The following is a 17,595-nucleotide window of genomic DNA, read 5'->3' on the forward strand; positions in this document are numbered from 1 at the left end:
GGATGTACTTTTTTTTTGAGCTGAAAGGGGCGCCATCCATGTGAAATCTGGTTTAAAACGGGAAGAAAATGTAAAAAATAGCTTAGCAGCCTAGCATAACCTTACCAATGAGTAAGGTTGTTATTTTGTTTTTTTTTTTCTTTTCTTATTTATGTTGTGTGGACTATCCTTACAAGATAAAGGGTAAACTGAACTATAAAGCTTAAAAAGGGTAACTCATGTTCACAAAAAAAAAAAAAAAAACCTAGAAATAAGAAAAAGGAAATTTTCCTCTCCCAGTTTTGCAGTTAGCTAAGGTACATGTGACAATAGTACATATAAAATCTTGGAGACAGATATGACTTGGGTTTTTTGTTTTGTTTTAAATGAATGTCCTAATAATTACTTCCATTATTATTCAGTTATATTCACTCTTTTGAAACATGGCATGCTTTCTTTCTAGCCTTATCACACAGTTAAAGGAATTTAATGTAAAATTTTGTTTTTCTTTACAAAGGTTTTAGCAGATGGCTATCTTATGATTGGGATTGATGGCTCAGAAGCAGCAGATGGGTCTGATTGGTTTTGTTACCATGCCACTTCCCCTTCTATTTTCCCTGTTGGTTTCTGTGAAATTAACATGATTGAACTAACTCCACCCAGAGGTACATATAGCATTCTGACCACATTTTATTTTTAATACTTTTCAGTGATATTGTATATGCCATATGCTTTGTTTCTTAATTCAGTCTACAAAGTTCTTGTCACTTTTCAGGACTTTTCCCGAGTCTGAAACAAATAACTTCAAAGTAATCTAAAAAGGAGTTACCAAACTTTTTCATCTGGAAAAAGACAAACTGAACATCTGATTCGTTCACTGGCTAAAATAATTTACTTTTGCTATCAGAATTTGGGAGGACAGCCGTAAGTTGAGTAGTGTAGCCAATGAGTGAATAGGAAGTACAAATATGCAAGTCACTGAAAGGACTGTTCAAAATATGTCAGTGCTTGGGAAGTTCTGGCCAGCAGAGGTTTAAGGAACACTTAAGAGTGTCAGACTTGGGCTAACTCATAACAATAACAGTTAATTTATTGAAAGATATGCACAAACTTGAGCTTTATGGAAGTCTCCTTAGATGTATGCACCACGTAATCCCTTCTGCCAGAAAAGCTGTCTGTCTACTAGCACGTATGCCTACAGAGGACTCTTTTTGCCTTCGTCTTTCTACTTTATATCCTGGTCTAGCAATTTATAAAGAGCATTGTTCTTAGTTGTGTGACAGCAGATAATAATGGTTTTCTATGGATTTTTTTCTCCATTCTTATTCTTGCAGGCTTCCACTTTTATTTGTTGAATGATTTTCTGGGTAATAGCTACACAGACAGTGTAGCTCAAGACAAAGAAAATAATTTCATAGCGTTTTCATTAGCATGCACTAATGAATCTGTCGTCTTTGAGTATGTGGAAAGTCTGCAGTTGGACAGATTTACTGTTATTTTTCAGTCAGCTCATTTAGTGAATTTATTGCCTAGAAATTCATGGGCATGATCTCATTGCCAGGAGCATGAAGAGTGTTTTTTTTTTCGCTAAACCTGCTCACCTGTCCAAAAATATGTGGTCCAAGAGTCTCTAACAATAGTAGTAATTGTAGGGGGTAAAGAAAATGCATATCAATACCCACTAGTTTAGAAATAAATACATTAAATTGATGAAAAGGAATAGAAAACAAGTTCTGTTCTATAATGCAACCTCTCCATTTTACTCTTCAAACAGTATTTATACAGTAGTATTCAAATTTTACTGTTAACACATTTATTATGCTACTGCTTTTCTTGTATCGTGGCAGCTTTGTTTTTTTATCTGCATATATATTTTCCCTTCTATTGCAGTTTTCCATAACAGTCCTGTATCATCCACTGAGAGATGATTATAAATCACATGCAATAATCTAAAAGTCATTTGAATGAGGGATTAACAGCAGTAAAATACAGAACATAATACACGTGAACATACTTAAACGTTTTATTTCTCATATAGTAGGATATAATGATCAAAGCTCCTTAGCTCTTGAGCAGTGTATTCTACTGATTAAATTATGGAATTGAAAGCGGACAATTTCTTGCTTCTGATTACTGTAGCTAGGACCACGTGCCCATTAGCTCTGAGAAGTTAATTAAGGGGCTTGTGTACAAATGAATTGGTCTCAGCAGAGAAACTATACATTAACAAGAAGAAAATCATTAATATGCAAAACTAATTATTATTATCCTTATCAATTGTTAGCCATCCAGCTACATCTGTTCCTGCAGATATTGCATGCCTAATTGTGGACACCTTTTCCAAATTACATTTAGCAATATGGATAGCTTAAATATGTTATTGTGAAATCATTTGACTTTGTGCTTATAGGCTCCTTCCTTCCAAACATCCTGAGCGCTTGCTAAAATCAACGGAAGTTGATGCTTAGAAACTTTCAAGAATTTGATTGCCTTTTGGGCTATGGATATTTAACTGCTTATCTGAAGAGTCTTGCCCTGCAGTACTGAGCTGTAATTCAGTGGGAGCTCTGTACCCCCACTTAGATGAGATCCAAGTGTTTCCCATAGTTCCCTGTGCCATGTCTGCAACGCTGTGATTTTTAAAAAATATCTTAACACTGTGTACTATCACAAAGAAACCTTTCAAGCTGTTTTTGGTCCATGAGCTAGAGTTTAAAAATTGCTAGTCTTTAAGCTGCTGTAAAAGTCACCAAAACTAAAATATAGTCCTACATCTTTTTTACAAATTCAGTAGAAAGCAAAAGCTAAATATATTTGAGAGAGGTTATTTTTTGTCTTTATAATAGGTTTTGAAATTGAAAAAATTCTGTAAGTTACCCTATTATTGCTGGTTTTGGCCTTATTATTTAAGTTTGAAAATATCCATGCCTGTTCTTACCAGTCTGTTCCTCACAAATCAAATTTTTCAATAGTGGAGCTCTTTCCCCACAGGAAAGATGCTGGATGTGCTTAATTACATGATCTGTTCTGGGTGATTTCTGTGGGGCATTGTAGAGATCAAGAATCTACGTGGACAGAAAACTTCAAGCATGGACAATTAATCTTAACGTTAAATTACACTTTTCGTATTGTCTAGAAGTTCATTCATCTTGTTTGTTGCAAACGGGCTGTGTCCAGTGAACTGTCTTGTACCTTAGACCAAAGCTCAGAGAGTCAAAGTTTCTGATGTTAATATTTCGTTTCTTTGTTGTCTTTTTAGCAGTAGCACAGTGCCAATTTACTGTTCTTGTTGTTTTTATTAATAAAGTCTGCAGCTGATGTATGAAAATGTTGTTTAAAATTCACAGGTTATGCAAAACTCCCTTTCAAATGGTTTGACTACCTCAGGGAAACTGACTCAATAGCAGCACCTGTAAAGCTCTTCAATAAGGTAATAGACATTGCACATGTGTAGTTAGAATGTACTTAGTATTTTCTTTAAAGTTCTCTCTGTGTACTTTGTGGGATTGACCCGTTTCTTTGTGTACAGTTTTGAAAGAACTAAGACAACAGAGTCTTTTAAAAATTGGAAGCATTTGGGTGTATTGAGTTTTTATATTTCTGAAGTGTCAAAGAGAAAAGGGGGTACGTGAAACTTCATAAATGACACCTGATGTTTCCCTACATTAAACTGACTGAAACGTTCCCTTCAACACTGTGCTTAAACAGTTTTAAGTAACGTATTTGTTTCCTGATGTCTACCTTGTTGATGTGTTCACTTTTCCAGGAAGTTCCAAACCATGGGTTTAATGTTGGAATGAAATTGGAGGCTGTTGATCTGATGGAACCTCGACTGGTATGCGTGGCCACAGTAACTCGCATTATCCATCGCCTGTTGAGGATACACTTTGATGGGTGGGAAGATGAATACGATCAGTGGGTGGATTGCGAGTCTCCAGACCTCTATCCAGTGGGATGGTGTCAGCTAACTGGGTATCAACTACAGCCTCCAGCGCCACAATGTAAGTTTTGTTTTTATAAATAGTATAGCAGTTGCTTATTGATCCTGTGACTTGTCTAACTTCATCCTTTGCAATTTAGGTCATCAGGCATAACAAAAAGAGAGCAGATTGCTTGCTATTGCTTAGAAGTACATAGTTCTAACCCCTGCCACCTTGACTGTTAAAAGTACTTCTGGGCAGTTCTGTGCCTACTTAACCTTTTTGTGTTTTTATTGCCGAAGGATGTTCATTTGTCCCAGGAAAAAGCCTGTTATTTACTCATCAGTTCTGGTTAATATCATTAGGAATTTATATTGTTTTAAGATTACAGATGTATATGCTTTACACGCTGAGTTTGACAGAACTCAGCATGCGCATAGTTATTCATGTGCACAGTTATTTATGTGAAAAGAAGGCTTATGTTTAGTGCATCAAGACTTGGCCTGTCAGGTCAAGATATATGAGAATAGGTATTAGTATTTCAGGACCTGTTAGCGTGATTGTAGTTTAATAGGAATTTTCCTCAATAAAGGTATTCTTCCCCCTTCGTTCAGTCATTAGGGAGATGTTCTGTCCTGTGTAGTAGCTTTGACGTGCCTGAAGTATTTTTCCGAAATACTAAGCTTTAATTCTGCATTCTTAATTTTGCGCAGCGTCAAGAGATAGCCAGTCAAGTTCATCAAAACAGAAGAAAAAAGCTAAGTCACAACAGTACAAAGGACATAAGAAAAGTGGGTGACAAAATACTGTTTGCATTTTTCCTCCTGTTATAACAAGTTTGTGGTCCCTCCCTAAGTCCCTATTCTATTTGGAAGCGTTGCTTGTGTATAAAAGAGGTGTTATGCTTAAAGGTGCAGTATGCCATAAAAGGAACTTTTTAATTAACTGAGAATATCTATTTTTTTATAACTTGCGACAGGGTTGATATTGTTAATAATAGTCTATATGAGTTGTAGATGGACAAATGTTACAGTATTTTTGGTATTCAGAGACTGTTTTAGTTATGGAATATATTGAATATCTAGGTATACTGCCTTATGCAAAGTGCTCAGGTATCGGTTAACACAGTTTCAACTCTCTGCTTTTAGCTATTTGTAGCACAGTTGTTGAAATAAGAACCAAGGTATTTGGATCAAAAAAAGAGCTAGAAAACTCAAAGCACTGTCTAGCTGTTACCCTGTCTGGTTCCTTTTTAAAACAAAGTGGCTTGTTTGCCACTTTTCTAGGTGCGAGACATCGGTGGGAAGCTGACAATAAATAGCATTGCTGTACGTGACTATTCTTGTCACAGTGAAACAGAGTAACGACCGTTTTTAAGAATCTGAGCTTTATAACAAAACTACTCAGATTCTTTGCATGGTAATTGTTTACCTTGGGGTGAAGTTTTTTTCAAAATTCATAACTGATTTGAATTTTAATTTGCACAAATGCATGTTCCACATCCCTCCCTATTTTTATTTCCCTGACTCTGACTGTTTAAACTAAAAATCTGTTTTGTATAAGTAAAATAAAGGGAGCAGGGGCAGCTAATCACAAGAGGACCTTGTGCCTTCTCCCATCGTTCTTCTCCAGAAATCAGATCCCTGTTTTCTTTCCTCTGAGCAATATTGTAGTTTCATAAAGCAGTTCTATTCCAAAGGTTCTCAAGATATTTTTCCAATAATTTGGCAATTTTGAAAGGTAGCTACCTCCTTGAGTCAAAAGCAGCAGCAAGCTGACAGCCATTGCTTGGGCAATCTATGTGCAAGAGATGAAATGGTAAATAAGAACACAGGGTAAGCCTATATTCTTATATGATAAGTGCCACACCATTTTTAATCATGTTTAATTTCAGTTTTTGTAATTGGTTCATTCTGTTAAGAGAATATTGCAAGTGGGAGGAGGTTTTTTCTACTGCATAAGAATGAATAGTTTGTCTTAATGTAATTTGCTCTATTTCAAGACAGCTTAACTATGTATAGTAGTTCTGGAGCATCAAGCCATTATGTTGACTCAATTCTCTTGGTGCTTTCTTGAAAAGAATGGAGAGTTAGGAAGAAGTTGCAGTATTTTATGCTGAAGATAAGGACAGAGCAGCTGCAGAAAAAGTCTATAATCTGTCATCTTGATTCTGTACTACTGCTTTGTCAAATTATTTTCTAATAGGCCAGACAGCCTAGGGGACAATGAAGTCAACAGTTCTGCTGATGCTGAGAGTAATTTTACCCACAAGTCAGCGAACCTGACTAAAGATTTTCCTAACAGCCCTTAATGTAACATTAGAAGAGATCTTATGTTCTAAGCTAGAACATTAGACTCTATCATCTGATTGACTTATTTAGACCGCTTTCCAGAGAGTTTTGTTGCTCTGAGACTTGAATTCATCCAAGTATAAAACTACAAACTTAAGGCACGTTCTCTGAAAGATAGGAGAACACTTTCCCTCCATCCCTTAAAAATTGACTTTGAAAGGTAGAGGCTCTTAAAATCCAAACCATACCGTTTTATGTATGTGGGGTGCAGTTGCTTTGCAGCTGTTTGCACTAAAGTGTATTTCCTGACAGTGAATCTTGATGTGATCTTTCTAAGTTCTGGCCAGCCTTATTTCTTCAGGCATCCATTTTGCTGACTTCAGTATTGCTGCTTATGCAGTTAAGTATGAGACTTCGAAAAAGTGATGTGCGTTTCTAAGGACTAAATAGACTGCCTTTGGCCACTGTTCTTAGGTAAAGGTTTTCTGAATAGGTGTAGGAAGACTATATTGGCAAGCTAAATAATTTCATGAAAACATTAAAACACTGCTTTAAACACAGTTAGGAAAAGAAACTTAACTCAGTGTGAGGTGCATTGTAAATGATCAGGTGATTACACTGATCTATTGCTAAGTTGAATTGTACAAGCTGAAACAGAAATTGTACAGCTGAAGCAGAAAATCCTTGCGTAAACCTTAGAGCAAAGGTCTGTAGACAGATGCTGATCTCCTTCAAGTAATTCACCACAAGTTGGAATGGTTATCAAATATTTCTTCGTGGAATTTAATCAACTAATTTGAGGGGATTGAAGACAACTATCAAACAGGCTTGTGTGAGTTAAAAAATCACCTCTCACAAATTTCCCATATTTCAGAACTCTTTATCTTTGAACACCAAATTGCTATATTGAAATAAGTTGCATCCACTGATTTCTGTTTTGTCACAAATCTTAACTATTGGGAAAGGGGCCACCAGCCTGGGATACGAACAAAGATAGCTTTATTCTTAGTAGAATCTGAAGCTGAATTCTGAGTTGTGTATCCCAACTTTCTGCAGTTATTTTGAGAATTATGTCAAGTAGAATCTAAACCCCCCCCCCCCGGGGCTTTTGTAGTGGTGGAAAACTTGATCTAAAGGATGAGCTGTGCAGCCATGCCACTTTGAGTACAACTAATATGAGGAATTTAAACCCTTGTATTCCCAGTAAATCCCTGAATGGAAGTCGTCAGATAAACTAGAACCTTCTTCACTAGTCATTGCAGAAAGCAGACTTTGCTATTTTGATTTTCAGACATAAAAAGTTGACCAGTGCACAGCTAAAGCAGGTGTCCGGGATGCTCTCATAAGCTCTTGTTAAGCGACTCAAACATTGCTTGTATCAAACGTTCCTTTCTGCCATTCTAAGAGTGAAGAGTAAAATCTGGACCCTGTTCAGAATCTTACAGTAGGTTTTTTTCTTTTTAACCGTTCAGGAACAGGAAAACTGTTAACTAGAGAATATCTGAAGTTGTGACTGCTGTTGCCTTATGCTAAGGACAGCAGACTGTATTATTAATGACCTTTATAGGACCTGTTCTTGGATGATTTCTGGAACTGGTTGAGCTGATTTGGTTTAGCAAGCTATGTTAGGCTTTTTACCTTGTCCCTCTCCTTACACTTATTGCCTCTAGTAAGGTTTCTTGATATCTTTCATACAGCACTAGTGACAAAGACACTGGAAAGGAAATTCTCCTTATCTAGGGTCATAGGAAGGAGATTTGTTCTAGGGGAATTAGTTGTTCATTTCTCACTACCCTGAAGTAAATGTGGGATATGGAAGCAGGGGAAGAACTTCTGATGATTTTCTTTTCTGGACTGTTGACTCAATACTAAGAAATGTAGTTAATGTTAATTATCAAAAAGAGATGAAGAAACAAGGTCATGAAAACATCTTACAGTTGGCTGCCTCCTACATGTTTGTTCTAAATAGGTTATAGCAACAGAAGTGCTGAGTCACAGGAAATAATACTAAAAAAATATTTTTTCCATAGCCTCATTGTTTGTTCAGCACCTGTAAATAAAAATAAAGTCATATTCTGAAAAGGATTTGAGTCGTAAAACTCTAATACAGTAGTAATGCTTTAATGGTAACGTGTGAAGTAAGCACATTAACAAGAAGCTCTGTATGTATCTTAATAATAGAATAATAAACTAGATTATTTTTAGCCTAGAGGTGTTACTTACACGCATTTCTCAAATGTACTTGCAACGCGCTCCAGAATGTCTTTGAGTCATTCTGCTGTGTTTGACAAAGATTTCTAGTACAGTATTGGTATATTCAGAGTGAGGCAGAGCCAATGTATATAGTGAACTCTGAGTTAATGGAATCGCAGTAATAGTGAAGTAGAAAGCCAGCTTCCTGTTGTTCTGGTGTGCCTCTATTGAAAGTAGTACAACCAGCTGAATTAACGCTCACTTATCGCTGCATGGGGAAAAAAACAGCAGGAATTATATCCAGCCATAATGTTTTACTTCTCAGCAAAAAAATACAAGAGAAGATCAGATTTCTTAATCCATAGGAACAAAGTCAGAGCTGAGAACACAGCCATGCTTTCTTTCTTATTCCTTTCTTTAATCTTTACAATGGGCAACCTTTAATTAAGGTTAATTTCCCCCTCTATCATTTGATGTGACTCACAAGTAGTTCATGAGCACACATTTAGTAATAAAGGTAGAAAAATTGAATGTCAGTTTGTTACCTGTTTCGTGTAGAGCCTGATCATAATGCAGATGTTCCTAGGGTTTTTTTTTTTTTTTAGCGTAGTTTGTTATTGCTACCGTTTGAAACGCCCGAACACTTTGGTTTGGTGTGATTACTGATATAATAGAGAATAAAATAATTTTAATAAAGGCTTAACAATGCCTTAGGTCTATTTTGAACCAGGAGACCGTACATAAGGGAGTAGAAATCATCCAGCATCCTACCTGGCCTAGACTTCAGTAGGCTTCAGTTCTCAGTGAACGTTCTGAGTAACCTAATGCACTTTAACCCAAGCGTTTATTTTAGTTTGACTTGATGTTTAGAGAGGAAGATACCAGTTGGGAAGAAACCTGTCAGTTTGTCGAGCCTACCCATGACAGGTGGGGTGCGGAGGAGCTTCTCTGGTGATGACGAGTTGACTCCTCCTCCGTATCGAACCCTGCCAGCACAGACAGCCCCGGAGGCCTTCCAGCCTCCCAGGACTAGCCGAGAGTTCAGTCCCAGCCTCAAAACAGGTAACTAGCCACATCAGTCTCTGTTACTGCAGAGGGAAATGGTGGACAGGGTGGGCAACTAAGCATGGTCTAGCATGGAATAGGCTGACTCATCAACTCTCTTTTTTCTCTTTCTCCTTTTTATTTTTATTTTTTGTTTCTTTTTTTCCTGTTAGAGGGCTTTTCATTCTCACTGATGCACCACGTCACTGAATTAATCTTAGGGAAGAAGGATTCCAGCTGTTTCAGAACTTCATATGAGGCCAGATTGTAGGTTACTGAGGCACAAGGGGACTGTGGAGCTCTACAGAGATTTAAGATACAAAAATGCACGCAGTTAAACTTACTGAATGGTAATGTGGGAACGTTTGGAAATGTTTGATGTGAACAGGAAGTTAGTGTGGATTATTTTTTGCGGAGAAAAAGACTGTACACAGTAGATAAGGAGTGGTTTTTGCCTTTGTGTCAGAAAAAGGCAGTTATCTGGGGAAAAGATCTTTAGATACAAGCGTTATTTGAAATTTCGTAGATTACTAATGTAAGAACTATATTTGAAAAGATTTTGTCTTTTTAGAATAAGCTGAGTCTTTTTCTCTATTTTTGCTCTAAAACCTGGGTTTGGTTATGTATTGAATATATAATTACACATCTGTATGAGGCAGCAGTGGAAAACTCTTTAAGAATTCATTAATTGATAGTACTGAGCAAGCAGATGAAAACTTTAAGCTTTATTTAAGGATAGTTTATGTAATGTAATCCTTAATTATAGGAGTCCACTTCAAGAAACGGGTAGAGTTTTCCCTCTTCCCTATTCCTGATATGTAGGGCAATATATATTCTCTCCGATATGGCGTAGTTACGATCTGTCAGACAAACGGGATTGTGCTCTCCCTGCAGGACAGTTGCCAGGGTGGTGGATTTATCTCTGAATTCACTCAACTTACACCCTCTTAAACTTCCCTCAGTCTGAGTAGGCTACTTTTCATTGATGATGAAATACATCCAGAACACAGATGCTCTTGTCCAGATAATTATCCCTTCGTGGAATAGGACACTGTAACCCACCTACCACCTTCTTTGGACCCTGAGGACAAACGTTGACTCGTCTTTGCGCTCCTCAAGGTTTCTCAACTCATCTTGTTCTTGGAGGGGCCCAAATATTGTCACATCTCTTCAGGGATGAGTTGAAACAAAGAGCTGCACCGATTTTGTGGAAGTGCCTAAATGTAATTGCTTCATCTAGCGCAGGAGCTGTAACAATAAAGCACTTGCACACGTTACTTTTTATATCAGCTTCCTTGCTATTCCTGGGTTTGTACAGTGTCTTTGTTAGAGTCCTTGATGCAAAACAGAAGCCTTGGAGAGGAGAGGAGATTCTGGAGCGTGTTTTCTGCACGGCTTTTCTTCTTTTCTGGCAAATCTACAGTTAAAATGTATATATTTAGTGCACATACATGCACAGACTGTTTTCTGTGCCATTATAGCCCTGAGTTCCTACACAACCTCTTTGTTCTTTGCTTTCTCTGAGACCTGATGCTTTCTATTATCTTCTTTGGGAACTTTTCAAATTCCAAATTCCTAAATTTTTGAGAGGCTGGGCAAAATTAGTTTTATATATGATGCAGCCTTTTCATTATCTAAAGCTGTTTTAGCTTTTTAGCTTTTAGCAAGAGCACATGTTTTCAGCCTGAGGAATAGCGGGAGCATAGCCCTAGTGTAATTGTCTCGAAACACATTTGAGATCAGCCAGAATTCATAAATTGCGTGTGTATTCCTCGGCCTATCACAGTGTCTCACATTTTAGTAGCCACAGCTAGGATATAGGCACTTTGCAGGAGATTCTTATATGGCTTTGAATGAAAATGGTGAAAGATTATTGATGAGACAGGCATCTAGTCTAAAACCTCTTGTCTATCAGAGATCTCACTAAGGCTTACTGAAGAGCTCTTTCCCCTCTTGTACCGTCAGCAGCGTAGATGATTTCAGTGGTGCTTCGTCTTATGTGAAAGAAGCATTTTTGCTTTCCGACAAAGTCATGCTGCTTCCTTAACTTACACCAGTATTTTGAATCTTTGAATCATGTGAAATGATCTTTTAAGCACTGAAATGCAACTGTCAGACAGTTTCCCATAAAGAGCTGGGAACCAGCCTGCTGGGGAAGGAGGCCGCTCTGAGAGACTTGCCCTACATTCGGTGCACATATAGTTATCTCTAAACCATTGCTTTAATTACTATATCGACGTTTTGGGGGTTTGAATGACATCAAACGCAGTCTTTCTTTGTCTCCATGCAAAACATGGAGAGTTCTTAAAAAGAGAGTACCTTGCATGTCTCTGTCCCTTTTGCTTCCAAGATGACCAGTCAGATGACTTCCATAAGACTTTTTATTCTTCTTTCAGGTAACTGTTTTGTTGTATATTTGTAGCTAAGCTTTTCTTAGGAAGGGTTTTAATTAATAGCTGAGTAGTAGGGACAAATGAACTAAAGTATCATTAAATATCTGAATGTAAGACTTTGGGTTCTGATTAGCCACATGTAAGCCAAATTGTGGAGACTGCTCTAGCTCTCATACAGCTGTTGCTCTTGTACCTGCAGAAGCATTCTGCAAATACTGGCGGGAGAGGAGGGAAAGGAACGTGCCTGGTAGAGTTCAGATTATATTATTGACTTCTGTGTAGTATTTTCTGAAAGTATTAGCAGCGTATCTAAGTAAACAGTTATGTTTCTTACCATTTAGACAGCACCTTTGTCCTCCGCAGGCCAAGAGAAATGGGGCTTTTGATCCGAGCTGGACACAATGCAGGGAAAAGTGTAAACAAGCAAAGGATTTTGGACCATGTAGATGGGGAGGAGGCATCTATTAAATAAATTAGCAGAGCTTGTATCATGCTCCAGTTTTTTGACAACTTTTAATATCTCAATTTTCAAACTTTATTTTTATTTAGCACAAGAGTATTTCAGCATGGAAGATGACATAGAACGTAATAAAAGAATGATCAAATGGCTTGTAAGTTATAGCAGGGCTACAAGTAGAAACAGGTTACGGGTTTTATTTTAGCTTTCACTAAATAATATTTCTGCATTTCAAGATACACTGATATGCATATAAGCTTTGTATTCAGTAGCTATAAGCTTTGATACTTTTCTCATTCATTTGGTCATAGAGAACCATTTATTTTTGTATAATCAACCTTTTACTGTGGGTACTGCACCTTTAATGAAAATATTGACATATTTTGTTTTCAGTGTTCTTTTCATATGTTATGCTCATATTTTGATAATTATCACTATTCATTAATGAAATTGGGAAGGTAATGGTGACATTACTGCTATTCATAACATCATTCTTTTTTTGTCTTAGATCTCATTTCTATTTTCTTTTTACAAAAGAAAGAAGAGAGAAGATTAAAACTACCAAAAAAAGATTTTTTGCTTGAATGAAACTGATCTTTGGAATCTTAAATTTAATGATATATTGAGAAATCTTTATCAAAGTTCTTTCTTACCAGCTTAAAGACTGTTTAAAGTACTCGGGCTAAATAAGGTGATTTGTAGATGGTAAACGGCCAATAGTTGTTTTTACTTGGCTAAAGAGTAAACAGTATGTAAACTAAAGAGTAAACACTGAAATAAGCAATCTTTTGAGCAATAATGGTTACTCCTATTTACAGTTTCAGTTACCATCTTAAAGCAGTTCTCAACTACTGAATTCTTGTGGGGAAAACCCGAGTGGAGGCTGTATTTTTCGAAGTCACTTGTTCAAACATACTAACGTCAGAGCATAACTTAATGTTCCATTTAAGGTCAGAAAGCATCTACTTTCTGTGGGATATTGAGTGTTAAAAGAAGAATCATTAAAGAGCAGAATATAAGAAAATGGGAAATCTGGGATCTGTTTCTAATTTAAATCACGCTAAGTAAATTTGAGGGAAAATTGTACATATTTTGAATTTTATGGTTCTTTAATGTTCATCTTTTGTTTTTAGTGACTTCGTTGCAGCTGAAGGAGGAGTTGCTAGATGGAGAAGAGTATAGCTTCCTTCAAGGAGCATCTGATCAGGAAAGCAACGGATCTGCCAGTTACTACATCAAACAAGAACCATAAAGGCAGAGCTCAGAAAAGTAAGGGCAGGGTATTGGTGATAGGAAAAGAGCCTTTCTCCAAGACTGACTGATTTTGTTCCCACTTTGATGGTACAGTTTGGATGGCTGTACCTGGGGCACTTTGCTAACTGTAGATGAGTTAGACTCAGTTCAGAATTTTTTGGAAGGGCGGGGAAACTATTTTAGTGAAAAAGATTTTTTCAATTTATTAAAAACAAAAATGGACACTTTTGTGTTGTATTTGAAGCTTTTGAAAGAATTTTGTAATATTTTCAAGTTCAGATTTATTGTGCATTGTTAACAAGAACTGAAATTCTAATTTTTTGGTAAGATTAAAGTTTAATTAGCAGGATCATGGGAAGCTGTTGGAGGAAGATATAGTTGCAAATACAAATGAACTGTCATAACAAATGAACCTTTTTGGTACAAGTTGGGAGACTTTTAAACTCTTGTGAACTGCACTGGTCACACCTGTTTTTTATTGTGAAAATAAGGAATTTAAGCCCCAATTTAGAGGCATGAGTTGTAGGCGGAAGAGAGAGTCCTGTAAAGCTCTACTCAGTGAGTAGCCCCAATTGCAATGGAGCCATCACGTGAGGGAGATTTTAACTTTTCAAGATGTTTTTATTTAGTAAAAATACTTTTTTTATATAAGATTTTTTAAAATAAAGTTCCTTTTGGATCTGATTCAGTGCCCGCTAATATCAGTAGCCTTGTCTCCATTGACCGCTGTGGGCACTGGATCGGGACTATAAAGCTCTTCTCTGTACATGAATGTCTGTAGTCTTGGAACGCTCCAGCAAATGTTTACAGAGCCCTATGCCAAACTGGAACTTCAGAAAATTCCCCCATTTGGGAGATTAGATTTAGCTATGAATTTAGACAGACAAAGAAGCTAGACAAACAGTAACTCAGGCCTCGCTTGACATTGGGAAAGGACTTCTGAGTGTTCTTCTGACTTATTTTTTCCCTTCAGGAAGACCTAGATATTTTCTCACCATCTTAGGTATTTATTTCTGAGCTTCGACACGTTCAAAATTGGTGTCCCACGTGGTTCCAGGTGAGCTAACAAGAACCACATGTTATGGATGAAAATTGAGTTCAGCTCTGCAGAGCCTGCAATATTTTTTTCTCGTGATAGTGTAATATGGAAATGGAGATTTGAGAAAGTGTTCATAAACTGGATCTGCTTGTTTTTTTTGGAATCCTTGCGTCTCACTTCAGGTATCCCATTAGCTCCACCTGCTTGATTGTCCAGCTATTTTAAAGGCAGAAATCATGCAAGAGAGTGAAAATAACTAACAGTAAAATATGAAGTACTTTAGCTTGAGCTATTAATGATTTGGATTTTATCTTTCCATATTTTTTAAACTTTGTACACTTTTGTAGATGGCTTCATTAATGAAGTTGATTGATTGATTAGCAGAATGATTTATCAGCCCTGCAGAGCTGTGACTGGAAAGATGTGCATCAAGAGCTTTAGCTTTTACCAGTAAGGTTCATTAACTAAACTCTCAGGAATTAACTGCATATGTTCTGCAAGTGCTTCTGGGTCTTAGCAGGTCCCCTTCAGAGCAGTACTATGAGCATCTAACTCTTGACCATAGGTTAAGGCTTAAAAAAGAAATTAATCAAAATGATTAACTTCTGTGTTTCTACAGCCTGTGAAACGCTTTAAGGATATCAACCCACAGAGCCACAGAAGACCGTTTTTGTATATTGTTGTTTGAGCTTAAAAAAAAAAAGTGCATAGAAAGTTGAAAACCAGCAATTTGATTATTTTCTAAAATATTGCTCTAACTTTGGGTACATAGTATTGGTAATATGCACAGGTTTACCTCATTCTATGCAAGAGGGGTTAATTATGTAAAGTTTTGTATTTACTACTGGAAGTAAAAATTGTCTTGTATAGTGTAGGAATGTCTGGAATTCTTTTCTCCCTTACTGGTAAAAGTTCTTTAATAATGACCCCTTTCTGACAACAGTTTCTTATATGACAGAATCTGGTTATCAGGTTATAAATATCTATAAAATCAGGTGGTAAAGATATTTAGCGCTCTAACCTAGCCATAGTAAAAGGACTGTATCAGGGTTGGTAGACTTCAAATACGTTCTTTCAGATTTTGACCCACCCATTACCTTTATTTTAAATAGCCTGTCCTAGAGATGTAGGATTAGACACTGTTGTTGCAGTGGTATTTTTGTGAGCCTTAATTTACCCAGGCTCTCGATTTAACCTGCTATGAAATCCGGTTCTGCAAGCGTTGATTTGGGTTGGTAAGCACATTACTGTTGATTTTTGAATGGGACAATTAGCAGGTTGTCGCAGTCAGCTAGAACAGGTTGGCACAACCTTGCTTTCTTCTCTCTTAAGTCCTCTGTTTTAACTAAGCTTCATGACTTAAGCAGAAACACTGTTGCATAAATTTGTGTCCTAATATGAATTTGAGCTGGAAAACTGGGCTAGTAATGAGATAGTGGTATATCCAAGTCAAGGAATTTGGAACCCTGGGCTTGTGTGTGTGTTGCCCAGATGAGAACTTTGGTTTCTCAGTCATATCTGAATTTTGAGGTACAGTCTTCAAGTGTTAAGAGGAAAATTTAGCACTTACGTTGAACACATTTCTTAGGAAATGGAAGAATCCGATTTGAAGTCTGTCAGTCTTCATAATGTTCTTTAAAAATAGGTATTTTGTCAGCTAAACACTAAGGTGTATGGGTTGACTTGCGCTCTCAAATATACATGCAACTTCAGTAGGAGTTGCATGCTGAGATTTTTAGGGTGAAATTTCTCTCATGTTTCTGAGTTCAAAATATACCTATATTGTTCAGTTGTCAAGTACAGTGAAATCTGTCCTAAGCAAGCCGTTATAAGCAAAGGACCTCAGTTAGTTCCTTAGGAGAGTTTTAAAGTAAAACCTGAGCAAAATTCTTCCAGGTATTTAGAGAATGGTCTCTCTAAAAGTGGGTTGCCTGTTAGCTGTGGTATCCATAGTATAGGCTTCACTGTATTTGTAAAGCATTAATTAGTAACATGGCTCCAAGCATTTTTATCTTCACTTTAAGCTATGTTACTTGGCTAAAAGAAAAGCAAGGTATTGGACATCTGAAATCTTTAATGGGGGTCAAACTAATTTCAGTATTTGGCATAGCAGGTTTTTATAACCATGGGGTAGTGCAAGTTATGTATCTTACTTTGCAGCTACCCTTTTTTATTGCTCAAAATCTTTCTGAGTTTTGATTTTTATGTTATTTTAAATACAACTCTTTAACCTTTTCCTTGCTGCATCTGAGGAAAGCTAAAGCAGTTATTGATTTCTCGTTCTACGGATACTAACACGGGTTTCAGTGTTTGTTTGTTTTTATTGTTGTTTTATGTGATGTGAATGCCCTCTCCCGTTAATATTTGTACGATGGTGCTAATATATTTGGTAACAATCCTTTATTGGGAAGGGATTTGAAAAAAACTGTGATTTAAACTGAATTTTTCTTCCTTTTAATTTTCATATTTAAGAAGAAAAGCCACAGCCATTTATACAAAAGGCATCACCTTTGGCCCCTGGGAAATATGTTGGGGCGGGAATCAAGATAAAACAAATAGGGTTTTTACATCATTTCTGTATGTATTTGATATATAGATCAATATCTGTACAAATTTAATCTTTTATTTTCTTGGTAATTTGTGTGGTCAATAAGAGAGAGTATTTAAAACTTTCTCATGCAATGTACATAACAGTGAAAAAATGCTTTTGGAGAAATTAATGTTACTTTCATTTTTACGAGACTGCAGATTTTCAGCATGGATGTGAAAAGCATTAAAATTATAACTTTGTGTACAAGATGAAAATAATTCACTAAATTTGCCTTTTTTACACAAAATAAAAACGTTAAAAGCCTATTTATGAATAGTGATTGCTTCGTTAAAAGAAAGTACACCTTAGCCCATAAATGCACTCGTTTCTCTCACTAGAGAGTACAGATCTCAACTGCAATTTGTAAAATCAATAGTATTATATAACCAACTGCATACATTGTTCAGAGCACAGTAAACATAAAAGGCTTTGAGT

The 17,595-nt window shown here is 36.6% G+C and overlaps 1 protein-coding gene across 17 annotated transcripts in view; it reads left to right on the forward strand.

Moving 5' to 3' along the window:
* The window catches only part of MBTD1 (mbt domain containing 1), a 37,333-nt gene extending 22,040 nt beyond the window's left edge, over positions 1 to 15,293 (forward strand). For 16 of the 17 annotated variants that reach the window (XM_068913891.1, XM_068913893.1, XM_068913894.1 and 13 more), the window contains 5 exons: positions 497 to 644; positions 3,327 to 3,409; positions 3,746 to 3,980; positions 4,613 to 4,690; positions 13,411 to 15,293. In XM_068913891.1, the coding sequence (XP_068769992.1) occupies positions 497 to 644; positions 3,327 to 3,409; positions 3,746 to 3,980; positions 4,613 to 4,690; positions 13,411 to 13,529 (663 nt within the window). In that variant the 3' untranslated portion in view covers positions 13,530 to 15,293. The remainder of the gene's footprint in view (positions 1 to 496; positions 645 to 3,326; positions 3,410 to 3,745; positions 3,981 to 4,612; positions 4,691 to 13,410) is intronic. The other variant, XM_068913892.1, reaches the window with a different exon arrangement.
* Positions 15,294 to 17,595: the final 2,302 nt, after the last annotated feature.

The sequence above is a fragment of the Struthio camelus genome, chromosome 19 (assembly GCF_040807025.1).
Source record: "Struthio camelus isolate bStrCam1 chromosome 19, bStrCam1.hap1, whole genome shotgun sequence".
NCBI lineage: Eukaryota > Metazoa > Chordata > Aves > Struthioniformes > Struthionidae > Struthio > Struthio camelus.